At 39.2% G+C, this 19589-nt stretch overlaps 1 protein-coding gene across 7 annotated transcripts in view; it reads left to right on the top strand.

The window, feature by feature from the left end:
* The window catches only part of TRMT2B (tRNA methyltransferase 2 homolog B), a 122142-nt gene that overhangs the window by 16389 nt on the left and 86164 nt on the right, over window positions 1-19589 (top strand). For all 7 annotated transcript variants that reach the window (XM_068533530.1, XM_068533529.1, XM_068533528.1 and 4 more), the window contains 6 exons: window positions 6532-6678; window positions 7854-7948; window positions 8213-8427; window positions 8598-8699; window positions 10101-10220; window positions 10447-10546. In XM_068533530.1, coding sequence (XP_068389631.1) covers window positions 6532-6678; window positions 7854-7948; window positions 8213-8427; window positions 8598-8699; window positions 10101-10220; window positions 10447-10546 — 779 coding nt within the window. The remainder of the gene's footprint in view (window positions 1-6531; window positions 6679-7853; window positions 7949-8212; window positions 8428-8597; window positions 8700-10100; window positions 10221-10446; window positions 10547-19589) is intronic.

Below are 19589 nucleotides of genomic sequence, written 5' to 3'. Positions count from 1 at the left end.
AGAGTTTTCTCCAGATATCTGCCCAGGAGTGGGATTGCTGGATCATATGGCAACTCTATTTTTAGTCTTTTAAGGAACCTCCATACTGTTCTCCATAGTGGCTGCACCAATTTACATTCCCACTGACACTGTAGGAGGGTTCCCTTTTCTCCACACCCTCTCTGCCATTTATTATTTGTAGACTTTTTTAAAAATTGGAGTATAGTTGCTTTACAATGTTGTATTAGTTTTTGCTATACAGCAAAGTGAGTCAGTTACACATATATGTATAGCCACTCTTTTTTAGATTTCCTTCCCGTTTAGGTTACCACAGAGCATTGAGTAAAGTTCCCTGTGCTATACAGTACATTCTCATTAGTTATCTATTTTATATATAGTATTTGTAGACTTTTTGATGATGGCCATTCTGACTGGTGTGATGTATTATTTCTTTAATTACTTCCTCTCATTTTCTATGTTCTCTCTATACCTCCTATTATTTGGATTTTGGACTTCATGAATTGATTCTGTAATCTGCTACTCATTCCTCTTCTATTTTCCATCTCTTTTCCCTTTTGTTCTTCTTTTTGTGAAATTTTCTTGAAATAAATGCCAACATTTTTATTGACTTTTTTTCTACCACCTTTTAATTTTCAAAAGCTTTTGCTTGTTCTCTGATTGTTCCTTTTGTACAGCATCTTCTTTTTTTTAGTAATGTCATATATATATATATACACATATGTATATATCTCATGTATATATATTTTTAAATCTTGCTTTTGCCTTTTTTTTTCCTGTTTTTTGAATTATCTGCTTCCGTCAGGGATTTTTTTTTCCTGTTTGTTTTGGGTAGTGTCTTTTGCAATGAAGGCTTTAATCAAATAGCTGGTGGTAGTTGCCTGACTGTTCATGTTTAAGCATGAGGCTTTAAATTGATTGGCAATTCAGCTTGAGTGGTTTGTTGATTCTTGGCTTCACTGCTGGTGCTTGTGGGTGGGGGCCCATGTCTCTCTCTTGGGAGGTCATTACTCTGGGACTATTCGGTTTCTTGAGAGAATTTACATTGAATCTTCCTGTTTCCACCCCTCTACCACCACTCCGCCTGGTATTACCTGGTATTTGTGTGTTCATTTTCTCCTAAGGAAAAAAAAAATCCCCAACCTCCTGCTACAGAAGGATAGAGGTTTTTTGTAGGATGAGGTTGTTTACCAGTTTTATGTCCAGACTTTCAGCCAAACCCTGTTTTTAGCCCTGTACCTTATCCCATCTCTGCCTCCTTGCACTTCAAGTTTGAGCCTTTCCAGGCTTGTGTGGAGCAGATAAGCCTTACCTCTCATCAGATCTCCCTTTGTAGGCAATCCGGATGTAGCTTCCTTCATCTTGCTAAGTCAGTTGCCATTCCAGTCTTTTATCTGGTTTACTCTTGTTGTCTTCTCTCCCATTATCTCTGTTCTTTCTTTCATTTATTCATTCAACAAGTACAATTGAGTACCTACAAGTGCCAGGCACTATTCTAGGTGCTTAGGATACAATAATGAAGAAAATATCCCTTCCCTTGTGGAACTTATATTTTAGTGGGGGGAGACGGATTTTTTAAAAAAACATAATAAAGTAAATTATATAATATGTTAGAAGGTGATAAGTGCAGTGTTGGTCCGAATGTTTCTGTCCCTCCAAATTTCATATGTTGAAATCCTAACCCCCAAGGTAATAGTATTAAGAGGTTGGGGCCTTTGGGCGGTGCTTAGGTCATGAGAGTGGAGCCCTCATGATTAGGATTAGTGCCCTTATAAAAGAGGCCCCAGAGAACTAGCTTGTCCATTCTTTTTATTTATTTGTTTGTTTGTTTTTTAAAATTTTTTTGGCTGTGTTGGGTCGTCGTTGCTGTGCACGGGCTTTCTGTAGTTGTGGTGAGCGGGGGCTACTCTTCCTTGCGGTGCGTGGGCTTCTCATTGTGGTGGCTTCTCTTGTTGCAGAGCACGGGCTCTAGGCACGCAGGCTTCAGTAGTTGTGGCATGTGGGCTCAGTAGTTGTGGCTCATGGACTCTTGAGCGCAGGCTCAGTAGTTGTGGTGCACGGGCTTAGTTGCTCCACGGCATGTGGGATCTTCCCGGACTGGGGCTCAAACCCGTCTCCCCTGCACTGGCAGGCAGATTCTTAACCACTGCACCACCGGGGAAGCCCCTAGCTTGTCCATTCTGCCGTGTGAGGTTCCAGTGAAAAGACAGCAGCTGTCATTGAGGAAGCTGTCAGCAGACACTGAATCTGCCGGAACCTTGATTTTGGATTTCCCAGTCTCCAGAACTGAGGAATTTTTGTTGTTTATAAGTCACCCAGTTTATCGTATTTTTGTTTTAGCAGTGCAAACAGACTAAGACAAATGCCATGGGAGAAATGCAGCAGGATAAGGAAGATGAGAAGTCATAAGTTTGGGGGAAATGCGGGTTGTAATTTTAAATGGGATCAAGTTAGGCTTCATTGAGAAGGTGATATCTGAATAAAGCAGTAGTTCTCAATTGGGATTAGTTTTGCCCTACAGGGGACATTTAGCAATGTTGGAGACATTTTTGGTTGTTACCACTGGGGGATGGTTGGACGGTGCTACTGGTATCTGTCTAGTGAGTAGAGGCCAAGGATGCTGTTAAACATCCTGCAGTGCACAGGACAGCCCCCCACGACACAGAATTGACAATAGTGCCAAGGTTGAGAAACTTTAGAATTAAGACTTAAAGGAAATGAGGGTGTCAGCCATGTGGAGGTCTGAGGGAAGAGCATTCTAGGCAAAGAGAACAGCCATGGCAAAGGCCCTAAGGAAGGAGCATGGCATGCTTTCTGGAGGAACTGAAGGTAGACCCAGAAGAGTAATAGGAGAAGAGGTAGGATAGTTAATGGGGACCAGATCATGTAGTGCCTCAGAGGTCATTGTTGGGACTTTGGCTTTTATTCTGAGCTATTGGAGGTTTTGATTGGGGGGGGCATCTCATGATATGATTTAGGTTTTAAACAGGATCACTCTGGCTATTGTATTGTGTATGGATTGTTGTAGGGAAAGGTAGAAGCAGGGAGAGACTAGTTAGGAGGCTCATGTGATAATCCAGATGTGAGATGATATAGCCCAGTGGGAGCAGCAGTGGAGGTGGATATATCTTGAAGACAGAACCGCAGGATTTCTTGATTGATTGAGTGAAGGTATAAGAGAAAGAGAGGAGTGAAAAATGGCTCTAGGTTTTTGGGAGGAGAAAGTGGAACAATGGAGTTACTAACTACGGAAATGGAAAAAGCTGTGGCAGAGCAGATTTGAGCTGGGGGAGGTTAGTAGCTCAATTTTGGACATGTTGCATTGAGATACCTATTAGGCATCTGAGTGGGTATGTTAAATAGGTAGTTGGATCTATTAGGATGAGGTTCAAGAATTAGAAATCTTGGAGTTGTTAACATGTAGATGTTATTTAAAATCATGAGACTGGAAGAGATGACCAAGGGAGTGAGAGTAGATAGAAAGAGAACGGGAACATGGACTGAGCCCAGGGGCATTCCCATTTTAAGAGGTCTGGGAGGAGAAGAGGAACCAGTAAAGGTGACTGAGAAGGGGCAGCTAGTGAGGTCAGAGGAAACCGGGAGAGTGTGGGATCCTGAAAGCCTAGTGAAGACAGTGAACTGAGGAGGAGGGGCTCATCAGCTGTGCCAGTGCTGCTGGTAGGTCAAGTAAGATGAGGAGTGTGAATTGACCTTTAAACTGCATGACATGGAGGTCGTTGGTGACCATAATGGGAGCTGTTTAGGTGGAGTGGTGGGGACCTGATTTGAGTGGGTGAATAGAAGGAGAGGAATGGGAGGCAGTGAATATAGACAGTTCTTTTGAGGAGCTTTGCTACAAAGAGGAGCGGAGAAATGGGACAGTGGCTGGAGGGGAAAGTGGGTTTGAGAAGGTTACTTTTCTTTTTAAAGGTGGGAGAGTTAGAAGAACATGCTTGTGTATTGATGGGAATGATCCAGTAGTGAGGGAGGAAAATGATGCAAGAGAGAGAGAAGGGAGAATTGGTGGATCGATGAGTTTAAATACGTTTATGTCTTTTTTATTCCTTTATTTCATTTTAGTAGGATTTTTAAGAGGAATAGTCTGTTATTTTAACCAGAAGGCCCTTTTACTCTTTTTAAAAATTTTATTTTATTGAGGTATAATTGACATGCAACATTGTGTAAGTTTAGGGTGTACAGTGTGTTGATTTGATACATTTATACGGTTGACCCTTGAACAACACGGGGGTTGGGGCGCTGACCCTCTGCACAGTTGAAAATGCACCTATAACTCTGTAGCTGGCCCTCCATATCCTTGGTTTTCCCATATCTGCGGTTCCATGTCTCGAGTTCAACCAACCCCAGATTCAACCAACCGCAGATTGTGTAGTAATGTAGTATGTATTTATTGAAAAAAATCCGCATGTAAGTGGACCCACACAGTTCAAACCCATGTTGTTCAAGGGTCAACTGTATATTGCAATATGATGCTTAGGCATTCCCATGTAAGAATAGGAGTTTCAGGCTCTATTTTATAAATGAAGAAACCAAAGCCTTGGATCATACAGTGGAGAAGCTGTACTTCATATTTACTTACCCATTATCTTCCAGGTCAGACTCAGTTTTTCAGTTCCTATCCTTCTAGGACCTCAAAGACATTTGAATCTTCTTCCAGAAAACATTCCTTTCCAACTAGCAAGTAAACGACAGTTGAACCAGTCTTTCTTTAAATCACCAACTTCAAAATTTGGGAAAAAAAATTTGAAAAAATATGTTCTTTATAGTTAAGCATCTTATGTTGCATTTATATGAAATTATAGCAGAAGTGGTCAAGTGCACCCTTAATTGATTTTTACCCTCTCAAGTGGCACTGTTTTTTGGTGTAACTCTCCCTTCCATGCACTATTTTGGGTTTGTGTGAAAATACAGTGGATCCAGAGCCCATGCATTATGAAAACAAGAGGACCTAGTAAATCAGATAGTGTGTCCTGTTGTGGCAGCAACTGGCTTGTGTTTGAAGTTTGGCTGTAAGGATTTTTGATATCTCAACACTGAATCAGGATTGCTTTTGACCTGTATTTACCAGGGGAAGATGAAGGATCCAACTAAGCTAGTTGGCACCTGGTTATATGAAGAAATATAGAAACAATGGGCTTACATCAGGAAGTTATAAGTAAGAATGGAATTATAGCAGCTTAGTAGTATATTAGGAATTGCTGCCAGGAGGAATTCACAGAAATGGATGATTATTGTATTCCACATTGTGTACACAATAAGCTGAGATTCTTCATACAGATACCTTTGCTGTTCTTTCATGCCTTCTTTCAATAGTAATTATTGAGCACTGGTTATGTGCTAGACTCAGGATACAACTCTGAGCCTTCATGGAGCATACTTTTTTGGGCTATCATGGATAGGATCCCTCAGTAAGGTTGCAGGGCAGTGATCATGTTTCTTATATCACTGCATTAGTTTGCTAGGACTGCTATAACAAAATCCCACAGACTGGGTGGCTTAAACAACATAAACTTATTTTCTGACAGTCCAGGAGGCTGGAAGTCCAAGATCAGGGTGTCAGCAGGTTTGGTTTCTTTGGAGGCCTCTCTCCTTGGCTTGCAGATGGCTGCCTTTCTGCTGTGTCCTCATGTGGGCTTTCCTCTGTGCACGTGTGCAGCCCTGATGTTTCTGTGCATCCAAATTTCCTCTTCGTATAAGGACAACAGTCAGATTGGATTAGAGCCCACCTTAACTGCCTCATTTTAACTAATCACCTACTTAAAAGCCCTGTTTCCAAACACAGTCACATTTTGAGGTACTAGGGGTTAGGACTTCAATGTATGAATCCTAGGGGGATGCAGTTCAGCCCATAACACTCTCCTCTGGACGCCCAAAATTCATGTTCTTCTCACATGCAAAATACATTCACCCCCATTCCAACAGCCCAAAATTCTTAACACATTCCAGCATCAACTCTAAGTCCTAAATCTCATCTAAATGAAGTGTGGATGAGAGGTATCAGTCAAGGTATAATTCATCCTAAGACAGAATTAGCTGTGAACCAGTGAAGCTGGACAAATTATCTGCTTCCCAAATACAGTCGTAGGACAGGCATAGGATAGACATTCCCATTCCAAAAGGAACAAATCAGAAAGAAGAAAGGGGTCATGGGTCCCAAGCAAATCTGAAACCTAGCAGGGCAAATTCCACTAAATTTTAAGGCTCAAGAATAATCCTCTATGGGTTGATACTGTCCTCCAGGCCCACTGGTGTGGTGGGTCCACTGGGGTGGCAGCCTGGCCGACTGAAACCACAGCATTCGGACCCACCCTAATGGCCTCATTTTAACTTAAACACATCTTTAAAGACCTCATCTCCGAATCTGGTCACATTCTGAGGTACTGAGGGTTCAACATATGAATTTGTGTGTGTGTGGGGGGGGGGATACACTTCAGCCCATAACAGTCGCTCAGCATGAATAATGAGCTGTCAAACTTTGTTAGTTTTGCCTGTGTAATAGTACTGTTTTCTTCCTAGCACTACGAAGTATTCCTTCGACAGTCCCCATTGGAGCCCTGCCTTCTGTTTCCTGAAGGTGGGTACTGGCGTGAGCTCATAGCCCACACCAATAGCCAAGGGCACACAATGGCCATCATCACTTTCCATCCCCAGGAATTAAGGCAGGTGAGACTCAAAGGATGACAAGGAGCAGCTTCTATAGCAACCCTTACTATCAATATGCTGCAGTTGGTATTTGGAGGTTTCAGGGCAGATAGCAGAAGCAACGCATCCATGGAGTGTATGGGTTGGAAAGAAGGGTTGGGGATGATGAGGAGGAGATGGCAAGAATCCTGTTAACCATGCTGCTGGCATAATGAAACCAAAGAGACTGAGGCTAGGTTACCAAGTTAATTATCACGTGAGGACTCCTGAGGATTTTCACAAGAACTTTGCCCACGGAACTTATTAGGTGTTCTGCTGATTCCAGAAGCCAATTTAACAGAGACTAGAATATGGTCAGAATTTCATAATCCACATAATACTTTTACATTTGTAATACACTTAGAGCTTTCAAACATGCCTGTATCAAAATATTCTAATACTTATGTGATCATCTCAAGCAACTTGTGAAGTAGGCTGGAGAGGGAGAGGTATTGTTCCCTTCATTTCACAGCTGAACAAATGGAGGCATAGAGGTACCCAAGGTTAAAGAGCTAGTAAATAGCAAAGCTAGGGCTTGAACCCAGGTCATTGATTCCTGGCCTTTTAACTCTATAGCTCCAACACAGTTTATTGTCATATGTCCTTGTGTCAAGCTAATGGACAGGGCTCTCTGTAGTGACGTAAGAATTTTAAAACATTCAGAACTCGAAGAAAGGATTTAGTTACCATGCTCATTCTGTTCCGTGCCCTTTCTTTCCTTTCTCTTAGGGCGCGTGTCTTCTGAGGTGGTATTTGGATGGGTGGATGGGATATTTGAAGTAGAGAAGTATGAAAGGAATTGAAAGGTTATTGCTTGTTCGTGATGGAACAAAAGCTTAGTTTAGCTCCTAGGTTACAACAAGAATAACTCTCACACTTTCTTTAGAGAACTATTAAAGAGGCTCAAACCAGAGAAAGTGCCATGTCTATTGTATAGCATTTGTCAAAAGCCAATAAGCAAAGCAGTGCTTCTGCTGAGATGTGAAAATAGCTTTCTTTTTGGTCCTACAGAACATTGCTTTAAGTGTTATCTATAATAGGATTTGAGTAATGTGCCTTCTTGTCTGACTACTGCAGGGCTGATTACCATAGAGTTTGGAGAGAAAATTTGTCAGAGATGGGTTTTTGCTTGACTCCTGATTTTGTGGTCTGGGCAGGAGGAGCTCTGTGTTGAGAAGGAGACTGTAAAGAAGTTTTTCACCAGAGGGTCAGGAGCAGTCTGTGACTTGACATCACTTTACTTCCAGGAAAGGTAAACCTGGGACAGCCCAACAGCAAGCCGGAGTCTGATGGCTTGCCATAGTCTGGGTTGTGGATTACTGAGGCAGCGCTGCTGATGGCCAAGTGTTTGCATGTACCTCCATCCCCTGAGAGGGGAACTCCTCCAGAGCTCTCAGGGCCATGCCATGGAGGCTTTGTCTCCTAGCTGAGATGCCGGGGCCTCCCTCTCCAACCAACCACTAGAGATAGGTTGGCCTGCCATTCCAAGGCGCTTTCTTCTTTTATTCTTTTCTAGCGCTATGACCCGTTGCAGCCATCAGCAGTCCCCCTACCAGCTCCTATTTGGGGAGCCCCACATCTTTGAAGATCTCCTGGGGTTGAAGATCCGCATCTCTCCAGATGCCTTTTTCCAGGTTAACACGGCTGGTGCAGAGATGCTGTATCGGACTGTGGGGGAGCTGAGTGGAGTGAACTCTAACACCATCCTCCTTGACATCTGCTGTGTAACTGGCAAGTGGCAGCCCAGGGCAGAATCAACATGCAGCTTATCTCCCCAACACCATCCACGCAGCACCCAGGGCCCTTGCAGCTGAGGTGGGGAGGTGGTGGTAGTGGTGCAGGCATAACCTCATTGGTAATACCCTAAAATACCCTCCTCTTATTCTCTCCGACTTCCCCAGGTGTGATCGGCCTCTCTCTGGCTCAGTATACCTCCCAGGTCCTTGGGATTGAGTTGATGGAGCAAGCGGTAGAGGATGCCAGGTGGACTGCAGCCTTCAATGGTACACTGCTCACATTCTGGGGAGAAATTAAGAGCTGTAGTTGTCCTGTACTGTGGGAACGGTTGTGTGGGAAAGGACATCTACTGTATCCATGACTGGGGAGGAAGGGAAGGTGTTCTGGAGTGCTCAGAGTTGGATCCTGATGACTTTCTAAAAGAGGTCCCCCTTTTTTTTTCTTTTTTTTTTAAAAAAATGAAGTATAGTTGATTTCAATGTTGTGTTAGTTTCAGGTATACAGCAAAGTGATTCAGTTATATGCATATATATATATATATATATATATATATATATATATATATATATATATATATATATATGTATATGTACTTTTTCAAATTATTTTCCCTGGGCTTCCCTGGTGGTGCAGTGGTTGAGAATCCTCCTACCAATGCAGGGGTCACGGGTTCAGGCCCTGGTCCAGGAGGATCCCACATGCCACGGAGCATCTGGGCCCATGCGCCACAACTGCTGAGCCTGCGCTCTAGAGCCCGCAAGCCACAACTACTGAAGCCTGTGCTCCGCAATGGGAGAGGCCACAGCAATGAGAGGCCCGCGCACTGCGGCGAGGAGTGGCCCCCGCTCACCGCAGCTAGAGGGGGCCCGTGCACAGCAACGGGGACCCAACACAGCCAAAGATAAATAAATAAATTCATTAAAAAAATTATTTTCCCTTATAGGTTATTACAAAATATTGAGTAGAGTTCCCTGTGTTATACAGTAGGTCCTTGTTGGTTACCTATTTTATATATAGTAGTGTGTATATGTTAATCCCAAACTCCTAATTTATCCCTCCCTAATCTTTTTTTTTTTTTCTATCCGGAAAAAGCCTAAGGGAAAGAATAAGCCTAGCTGATAGGAAGGGAACTTGGCAAAACTTTGAATACTATAGAAGAGCCTTCTTGACATTAGACTCATGAGGCATCATAACAATACAATAGGTTTCAAACTATTTTTAGCAAAAGGACCTTTTCTTTGAACAAAGTCTTAGGCCAAACTGCAACATAGAAAATAGATTTTCTTTCCTCTCTACCTCACCTCTAGACAGCTCCTGAGGCTCCATGTGAAAGCCTCCAATATAGCAGAAGGAGCGCTTGAGTTATAGTCAAGGTTCTCTTCTTGGTATAGGTCCTTATGTGCTGTGTGAGTCACTAAGTTGTAAAATAACACATCTAGTCTCTCAAGCTGAAAGGCCTACAGAGATATTGCAAGGGAAAGCGCATTGGAAAAAATGAAGCAGGTCCAAAAGCATTTCTTTCGTTGTTATGCAGAAGTATGTTAGATCCAAAGGGAAGATGGCAGAGCCCTCCCTGCTTTCTGTACGTTTCTATAAAGCTGAAGCTCCCCACCCCCAACTGCTTGGCTTGCATTTTGAGTTATGGCATGTGGGCCTCTCTTTTGCAGGCATCACCAACTGTGCATTCCACACCGGTCGAGCAGAGAAGATTTTGCCACAGCTACTAAAGTCAAAGGAAGATGGGCAGTTAATTGTTGCTGTAGTGAACCCAGCCCGGGCGGGACTGCGTAAGGATGACTAGCTTTCCTGCTACAGAGCTAGTTAGGTATTCCCATGATGTCCACCAGCTTTGGTCTCTCATTTCTACACCATGTTAAGGCTGCTCTCAGTGAGCTGGCTCTGAACCTGCTTCTCTATTCCTAACCAGTCCTATGTGCCAGCCAGTTGCAAGTTTGTGATAACCTGGACCATGATAGTTTAATTATATTAATAGCAATGTGTTTCTTCCTTTAGATTACCAGGTGGTTCAAGCCATTCGAAACTGCGGGGCCATCCGCATACTAGTTTTTGTTTCCTGCAAGCCCCATGGTGAAACCACAAGGAACATCACTGAGTGAGTCTTGACTTTGTTTTTAAATTATGTTTTCCTGATGGTCAAAGTAATCCTTATTGTTATGCTTATTGTGCAGAATTTGGAAAGTGTACAAAGTGTAAAGAAAGAAAAAAGTCATTATACTGTTGTCATCAAGAGTCAATTATAGGGCCAGGTCTTGGATGAGGCAAATAAAGCAACCCACATCAGGTACAAAATTTAAGAGGATGCCCCAAATCTTAGTAATGAAGATGCATTTTAATGCAGTATTTTCAAAAATTAAATTGTCCAGAATATCTGTGAACAAAATATTAAGTTTTTTAAAAAAGTGAGATCCACTCCTGTACTTGCTAAGCCACGCCTCGGTCACCTTACTCTAGTCCTGGCCCTAGTTCCAATAAAACTGTATTTATAAAAGCAGGCAGCCAGCCTGCCAACCATAATTTTACAATTTGATTTTCCAAATTATTACATCAAGATATCATTTGTCTTGATTACTGAGTTTTTGGCACCCTCTTAAATTGTGCACCCATGGGGAATGCCTTCTGCTTCACTCCCAGTTCTAGCCCTGGTCAATTATTTTGATTTTTGAAATGTTTTCTTCTTGTAATCTCTCTCTGTTTTTTACATAGGTAACACAATTTCTTTGTAATATTCGAACAACATAGGTGGGTATAAAGTACAGATGAGGGAATTCCCTGGCGGTCCAGTGGTTAGGACTCTGCACTTTCACTGCCGAGGGCCTGGGTTCAAGCCCTGGTCCGGGAATTAAGATCCCACAAGCTGCATGGCACAGCCAAAATAAATAAATTAATAAATAAAGTACAGATGAAATACCTAGATGAAACAAGTGAGAATTAGAAGGAAATAAATTGAGCTTTCAAGTCAGTGAGCTAGAAGAACAATAAAGCTCACGAAAACTGAAGGAAGAAATAAATAACATTTTAAAAATCCAGAAATTAATGAACTACAAAGGCAAGGCAGAAATAGAGACACAGAAATAGAGAACAAACGTATGGACACCAATGGGTGGAAGTGGGTGGGGGGATGAATTGGGAGATTGGGATTGACATATATACACTAATATGTATAAAATAGATAACTAATAAGAACCTGCTGTATAGCACAGGAAACTCCACTTTGCTGTACAGTAGAAACTAACATTGTAAAACAACTACACCCCAATAAAAAAAACACAAAAAACCAAAAAACCTATAGACTCAACAAATAAACCAGAAGGTGTTATTGGAAGAAGAAAATAAAATAGATAAGTAAACCTAATCAAGAATATAAAGTCTTAAATGAGAAAAAGGAGCATAACTATAGATATGAAGAAATTTTTAAAAATATAAGAAAGTACTTTGTATAACTCCTTCCTAATACGTTTGAAAACCTAGATGAAATGGGAGATTTCCCAGAAGAATGCAAATGGCTAATATTAACTCTAGAAGCTACAGTAAACCTAAACACACCAGTACCCATGGGAAAAAATCGAGAAAGTTGTCAAAGAGCTTCTTCTACCCAAAATAAAATCATGAGGCCCATATATTTTCACACTTACTTCCTTATCGTTTCCTGCATACTCTTCCAGTTGTCCTTTATTTTTATTTTCATTTTACAGTTTAAAAATGTTTTTGTATACATATCATGAAGGTGGCATCTCAAATCAATGGGGAACAAATGAACTATTTAATAGATGGTGGTGGACAACTGGGTAGCTAAGGCAAAAAAAAAAAAAAAAAAGGTTGGATCTATATCTCATGCTGCAAACCAGGATAAATTGCAGAAGAGTTAAGAGATTTAAGTGTAAACGGGGGAAATCATAAATGTACCCTAGGAAATCAGAGAATTTTTTTCATGATCTTGGAGTGCAGAAGCCCTTTCTAACTATGAAAATTCAGAAGACATATAATAAAAGGTTGTTAAATTTGGCTACATAAAACAAAACTTCCTTCGTTACACCATACACAGAAATGAATTCAAAATGGATCATAGAAGTAAATGTAAGAGCTTGAAACATGGGAGTAAATCTTTGTGAACTTGGGTTAGGCAAAGCCTTCTTACATATAACATCAAAGACCCAAGGAACAGCTACAAGAAAGTGTGTGTGTGTGTGTGTGTGTGTGTGTGTAATTGAACATCATCAAAGTTAAAAAAAACTTTTTGTGCTGCAAATGATACCATCAAGAAAGTGAAAAGATGAAAAGACAACCCACAGAATGGAAGAAAAGATTTGAAAATCATTTACCTGATAAGGGACTGGTATCCAGAAGCCAGACACAAAAGGCCACTTATTCCGTTTATAGGAAAATGTCCAGACTAGGCAAATCTCTAGAGACAGACAGTAGATTTATGGTTGTCTAGGGCTTAGGGTGGGGGGTTTCGGGAGAAATGGGGAGTGACTGCTAAGGAGTTAATGAAAATATTCCAAAATTGATTGTTGTGATAGATGCATAACCCTGTGAATATACTAAAAACCACTGAACTGAATAAGTGGTTGAGCTGTGTGAATGATATTGCAATAAAACAGTTTTAAAAATCAATAACTTGCATGATAAAAAGCACCAAAAGCAAAGAGAGGAAACAACGTACAAACTGGAAAAAAATTTGCAGTTCATATTACAAAGACTTTTTTCCTTAATTTATAACGAACTCCTGGAAATCAGTAAGAAAAACAACAACAGCCCAAAAGAAGAATGAATGCAAGATGTAAAAAGAAAACATAAATGTGTTTATGAACCATGAAAGGATGCTCAGTCTCTTCCATTATAGTGGAAATGCAGATTAAAAGTACCCTGAGATACCACTTTTTGTATCTCAGATTGGCAAAAGTTCCAAAGTTTGGTAATGCACTGTTGGCAATACTATGGGGAAACATGAATTCTAAAAAATTACTGGTCAGAGTGTAAATTGGCACTATCCCATGGAGGGAAATTTAGCAATATAGATTAAGATTATAAATGTATATATACCTTTTGACCCAGTAATTCCATTCCTGAGGCTTTATCCTACAAATATACTGACACACATGTAAAATGACATGCATTGATTGATTGATTGATTGCAATATTGTAACAGCAAATGATGAGATATCCTAAAAGTCCATCAGTGAGGAACTAGTTAAATCAAATATGCTACATCCATACAATGGAATACCATGCTGCTATAAAAAAGAATGAAGATGTTCTCTGTTTACTAATATGGAAAGATCTCTAAGGTACGTTATTTTCTGTTAACAACTTTATTGAGATATAACTCACATATCATAAAATTCAACCTTAATTAAAATGTACAATTCAAAGGTTTTTGGTACATTCTCAGACTTGTGCAGCCATCACTACTGTCTAGTTGTGAACATTTTCATCACTCCAAAAGAAACCCTGCACCTCTCACCTGTCACTTCCCATTTTTCCCCAACCCCCTGGCCCTAGGCAACCACTAATCTACTTTATGTCTGTATGGATTTGCCTATTCTGCACAATTCATACAAGTGAATTTCTTTGCAAATGTGGTCCTTCGCATCTGGCTTCTTTCTCTTAGCATGATGTTTGTAAGGTTCATCTGTGTTGTAGCATGTAGCAGTACTTCATTCCTTTTTATGGCTGAATAATATTCCATTCTATGGATATATACCACATTTTATTCACTCATCAGTTGATGGACACTTAGGTTGTTTCCACCTTTTAGCTATTATGAATAATGTTGCTATGAACATTCATGTGCTAGTTTTTGTGGGGACATATGTTTTCATTTCTCTTGGGTATAGTGGGTTTTCCGTTTATAGGAAAAAAAAAACCCACTATTCTGCACCATGCTTCTCTTGGGTAGATACCTAGTAGTGTAATTGCTGGGTCGTATGGTACCTATTTTAACCTTTTGATGAACTGCCAGACTATTTCCAAAGCAGCCTCCCATCTTACATTCCCACCAGCGGTATATGAGTGTTCCAATTTCTCTACGTCCTTGTTAACTCTACTGTCTGTCTTTTTTATTATACACATCCTAATGGGTGAGAAGTGGTACCTCCTTGTGGTTTTGATTGCATTTCCCCATGGTTAATGATGTTGAACATTTTTTCATATGTTTATTGGCCATTTATATATATATATCTTCTTTGGAGACCTGTCTATTTAGATCTTTTGCCCATTTTTCAGTTGGGTCATCTTTTTATTATTGAGTTTTAAGAATTCTTTTAAAATTCTGGATATAAGTTCCTTATCAGATATATGATTTGCAAAAATTTTCTGTTCTGTGGGTTGTCTGTTCACTTTCTTGACATTATCCTTTGAAGCACAAGATTATTTAATTGTGATGATGTCCGGTCTGTTTTTTCTTTTGTGGCTTGTGATTTTGGTTCTGAATGGAAATAGCAAGGTATGCAGAATTGTTGATATAATAATAACTATCTTTGTAAAAACGGACAAAAGGTGAAGAGAATATTGATTTGTATTTGCTGTATATGCATACAGAAACTGGTAAGTTTTATAAGAAACTGATTAGTAGAAAAAAAATTAAGAAAAAAAAAAGGATTTCCCTGGTGGTTCAGTGGTTAAGTCTCCCTGCTTCCACTGCAGAGGGCACCAGTTCTATTCCTGGTCGGGGAACTAAGATCCCACATACTGCGATGTGCGGCCCCAAAAAACAAAAACAAGAACAAAAAACTGATAATAGTAGTTATCTATGGTGGGGGAAAACTGCAGGGATGGGAGTCAGAGGTGTGGAGAAACTTCACTATATACCTTTATATGTTTCACTTTTGAATAAAATGAAAATATTTATTTTGCAAAACAATAGATTAAAAAATGCAACGATTAAGAGTAAGCCTAGGATTCTGCTAACACTCAGACTGAGTAAAACAATAAACATGGCCTCAGAAAGGCAAGAAAAATTTATTTTGAAAAGACAGTATGTGCATATGGTAGAAAAAAAAAACAGTACATAAGAGTGCATGTGCATGCGGTGAGTAATGAGTCTTCTTCTTATTCCTGGCTCCTAGTCCTTCAGATGTCACCACTCTTCCTAGTTTCTTCTGTAGCCTACCAGATATATTCTGTGTGTGTGTGTACATCGCTCTTTCTCTCTTTTTTAAACAGATAGAAACATACTATAAACACTGTTCTGATGGACCTAGAGATTATCATATTAAGTGAAATAAGTCAGACAAAGACAAAAAAATCATGATACCACTTATATGTGGAACCTAAAAAAGTGATATATAAACAACTTATTTACAAAACAGAAATAGACTCACAGACATAGAAAACAAACTTATGGTTACCAAAGAGGATAGCGGTGGTGGTGGGGGAGATAAATTAGGAGTTTGGGATTAACGTATACACACTACTGTGTATAAAATAGGTAAACAACAAGGACCTACTGAATAGCACAGGGAACTATACTCAGTATCTTGTAATAACCTATAATGGAAAAGAATTTTCAAAAGAATATATATATATGTATAACTAAATCACTTTGCTGTACACCTGAAACTAACACAACATTGTAAATGAACTATACTTCAATTTAAAAAATTTTTAAAAACCCACTATTCTGCACCATACTTGTCACTTAACAATAGATTTTGGAGATTGTTCTACAATGATGTAGAATCTGCATCAGTACTTAAAGGTCTACTTAATTTTTAAAATAGGCTGTATAGTTTTAACTTACATAAATATATCATTTAACTTGTCCCTTTGAAGGGATATTCATCCTAATGAATTTTGAGGTTGTTTCTACTCTATTGTTACCACGGTGTTGCAGTGAATGTCCTTGTACATATATCTTTGCATATTTGTGCAATGACTATGTATATGTGATGAATAAGTGTATGTGATAGTATATTTATTAGATAAATCCCTGATGTGGAATTGCTGGGTTAAAGGATATATGCTCTTAACGTTTTCATGTATTTTCTAACAGAGCTCTAGAATCAACTTATCAAAAATATTCTTTTGGGCTTGTGATTGGAATTTATTGATTCCAATTAATTAATTTAAGGAAAATTGAAATCTTTACAGTATTTTTTCTATACAGATATGTGACCTATCTCTTCAATTACTCTAGGCTTATGGAATTCTCTAAAAATAAATATGTATTTTTTTCCCAATGCAGGTCTTTTTTCTTAAGATTAATACAAGATATTGTAAAGTTTTTATTGCTTTTATGAAAGGGACCTTTTTCATGATATTTTCTAACTGGTTATTGCTGATTTTGTGTCAAGCTACCTATTCTTTTATTTGTTTTACAGGTTTTCCAGTTGATTCTCTTGCATTTTCTTGGTAGCTGGCCATATGATCACCATATAAAAGCAGTTTTGTCTCTCTCCTTCCAATACTTTTTTTTTTTCTTATTACACTGGATAAGAAGATGTTCCAGTGTAGGAGTGATAGTGAATATCTTGTCTTGTTCCTTATTTTAATAAGACAGTGCTATCGAAATGACTGAGTGTTAGCCAGGGAAACAAGAACTCATCTGGTTTGTTGGTTTGAGTGTAAATTAGTAGAACCTTTTTAAACAAAGTTTAAAAAGGTTTAGTCGTACATATCTTAGGACCTTAAAAGCATACAGGCCCTTCAACTCAGCAGTTCCGCTAAATAACTAAAAATGTAAGCAAAGATATAACTATAAGAATATTCATGAAGGGACTTTTTGAAATAGCAAAAGGTTAGAAACAACTTACATTTCCAATAGCAAGGAATTAGATAAATAAGGTACATTACATTTATTTAATGAGATACCATATAGCCAATAAAAGTGAGGTAACTACATATAGTGGACAGATGCTTATGATGCGTTATTATGTGAAGAAGCTGTTGTAAAACAGTGTGTATAGTATGTACAGTGTGACTCCACTTTAAGAAACCAATTTAAATGTACATATTTGGAAAGGTATATCCTGAAAAGTTAGCAGCAGGTATTCTTCTCTGAATGGTGAGTTTATAGGTGAATTTTTGTTCTCATTTTTACTTGACTTCCTGTAATAAGGGAAAAAGTAATTTGCTTAGAAAGTTTTCAATAGAATAATTCAGTAATACATATATTAATTACCTATTGTGTGCAAATCATACAGAAAAGTGTATGACTCAGGCCCCTTGCTCCATTCACCATTGAACCCCTACTCTGTGTCACACACTGAGAACACAGAGATGAATAATAAGCAGTTTTTGCCTCGTTTCTAGCCTCAAAAAGATTATATGCTCCCATGAGGAAGATGGTTTAAAAAACTTAGGTAGTTACATTAAATGTGATAAATGCTGTTATAGAGAGAAACACAGGGGGCTGTGGGAACACAGAGGAAGGGCTTAAAGTTTAAGGAATTGTGTTCCTGTAGTTTCTCCTTGGTTTATCAAACTGAATATTTTTTTTCCTTTGAATTTTTGAATTTTATTTTATTTATTTTTTTATACAGCAGGTTCTTATTAGTTATCATTTGCCTTATGTATTGAGGTGCTCCTATGTTGGATGCATATATATTTATAATTGTTATATCTTCTTCTTGGATTGATCCCTTGATCATTATGTAGTGTCCTTCCTTGTCTCTTGTAACATTCTTTATTTTAAAGTCTATTTTATCTGATATGAGTATTGCTACTCCAGCTTTCTTTTGATTTCCATTTGCATGGAATATCTTTTTTCCATCCCCTCACTTTCAGTCTGTATGTGTCCCTAGGTCTGAAGTGGGTCTCTTGTAGACAGCATATATATGGGTCTTGTTTTTGTATCCATTCAGCCAATCTGTGCCTTTTGGTTGGAGCATTTAATCCATTTACATTTAAGGTAATTATCAATATGTATGTTCCTATTACCATTTTCTTAATTGTTTTGTGTTTGTTTTTGTAGGTCCTTTTCTTCTCTTGTGTTTCCCACCTAGGGCAGTTCCTTTAGCATTTGTTGTAGAGCTGGTTTGGTGGTGCTGAATTCTCTTAGCTTTTGCTTGTCTGTAAAGCTTTTGATTTCTCCATCAAATCTGAATGAGATCCTTGCCGGGTAGAGTAATCTTGGTTGTAGGTTCTTCCCTTTCATCACTTTAAATATGTCATACCACTCCCTTCTGGCTTGCAGAGTTTCTGCTGAGAAATCAGCTGTTAACCTTATGGGAGTTCCCTTGTATGTTATTTGTCGTTTTTCCCTTGTTGCTTTCAATAATTTCTTTGTCTTTAATTTTTGCCAATTTGATTACTATGTGTCTCAGTGTGTTTCTCCTTGGGTTTATCCTGTATGGGACTCTCTGCGCTTCCTGGACTTGGGTGGCTATTTCCTTTCCCATGTTAGGGAAGTTTTTGACTATAATCTCTTCCAATATTTTCTCTGGTCCTTTCTCTCTCTCTTCTCCTTCTGGGACCTGTATAGTGCGAATGTTGTTGTGTTTAATGTTGTCCCAGAGGTCTCTTAGGCTGTCTTCATTTCTTTTCATTCTTTATTCTTTATTCTGTTCCACAGCAGTGAATTCCACCATTCTGTCTTCCAGGTCACTTATCCATTCTTCTGCCTCAGTTATTCTGCTATTGATTCCTTCTAGTGTATTTTTCATTTCAGTTAATTGTATTGTTCATCTCTGTTTAGGTGTTTGTTCTTTAATTCTTCTAGGTCTTTGTTAAACATTTCTTGCATCTTCTCGATCTTTGTTTGCCTTCATTCTTTTTCCGAGGTCCTGGGTCATCTTCACTATCATTATTCTGAATTCTTTTTCTGGAAGGTTGCCTATCTCCACTTCATTTAGTTGTTTTTCTGGGGTTTTATCTTGTTCCTTCATCTGGTCCATAGCCCTCTGCCTTTTCATCTTGTCTATCTTTCTGTGAATGTGGTTTTTGTTCCACAGGCTGCAGGATTATAGTTCTTCTTGCTTCTGCTGTCTGCCCTCTGGTGGATTAGGCTATCTCAAACTGATATTATGACTTGTTTCTACAGGTTGTGCTGTCCTCCAAACTCTGCTAAGAAGCTCCTTGGCGAGCGTTTCGTCCTAAGGCAAGCTGTGCCTGTGGATCTGTTCCCCCACACCCTGCACTGTGAGCTGGTGCTTCTCTTCACTCGATAAGCAGCCTCCTACAAGCCTGCAGTTTCT

The sequence above is a fragment of the Eschrichtius robustus genome, chromosome X, assembly GCF_028021215.1.
Source record: "Eschrichtius robustus isolate mEscRob2 chromosome X, mEscRob2.pri, whole genome shotgun sequence".
Classification (NCBI taxonomy): domain Eukaryota; kingdom Metazoa; phylum Chordata; class Mammalia; order Artiodactyla; family Eschrichtiidae; genus Eschrichtius; species Eschrichtius robustus.
Note: the sequence above shows the minus strand (reverse complement) of the source record. Positions and strands in the feature narration are given on the sequence as shown.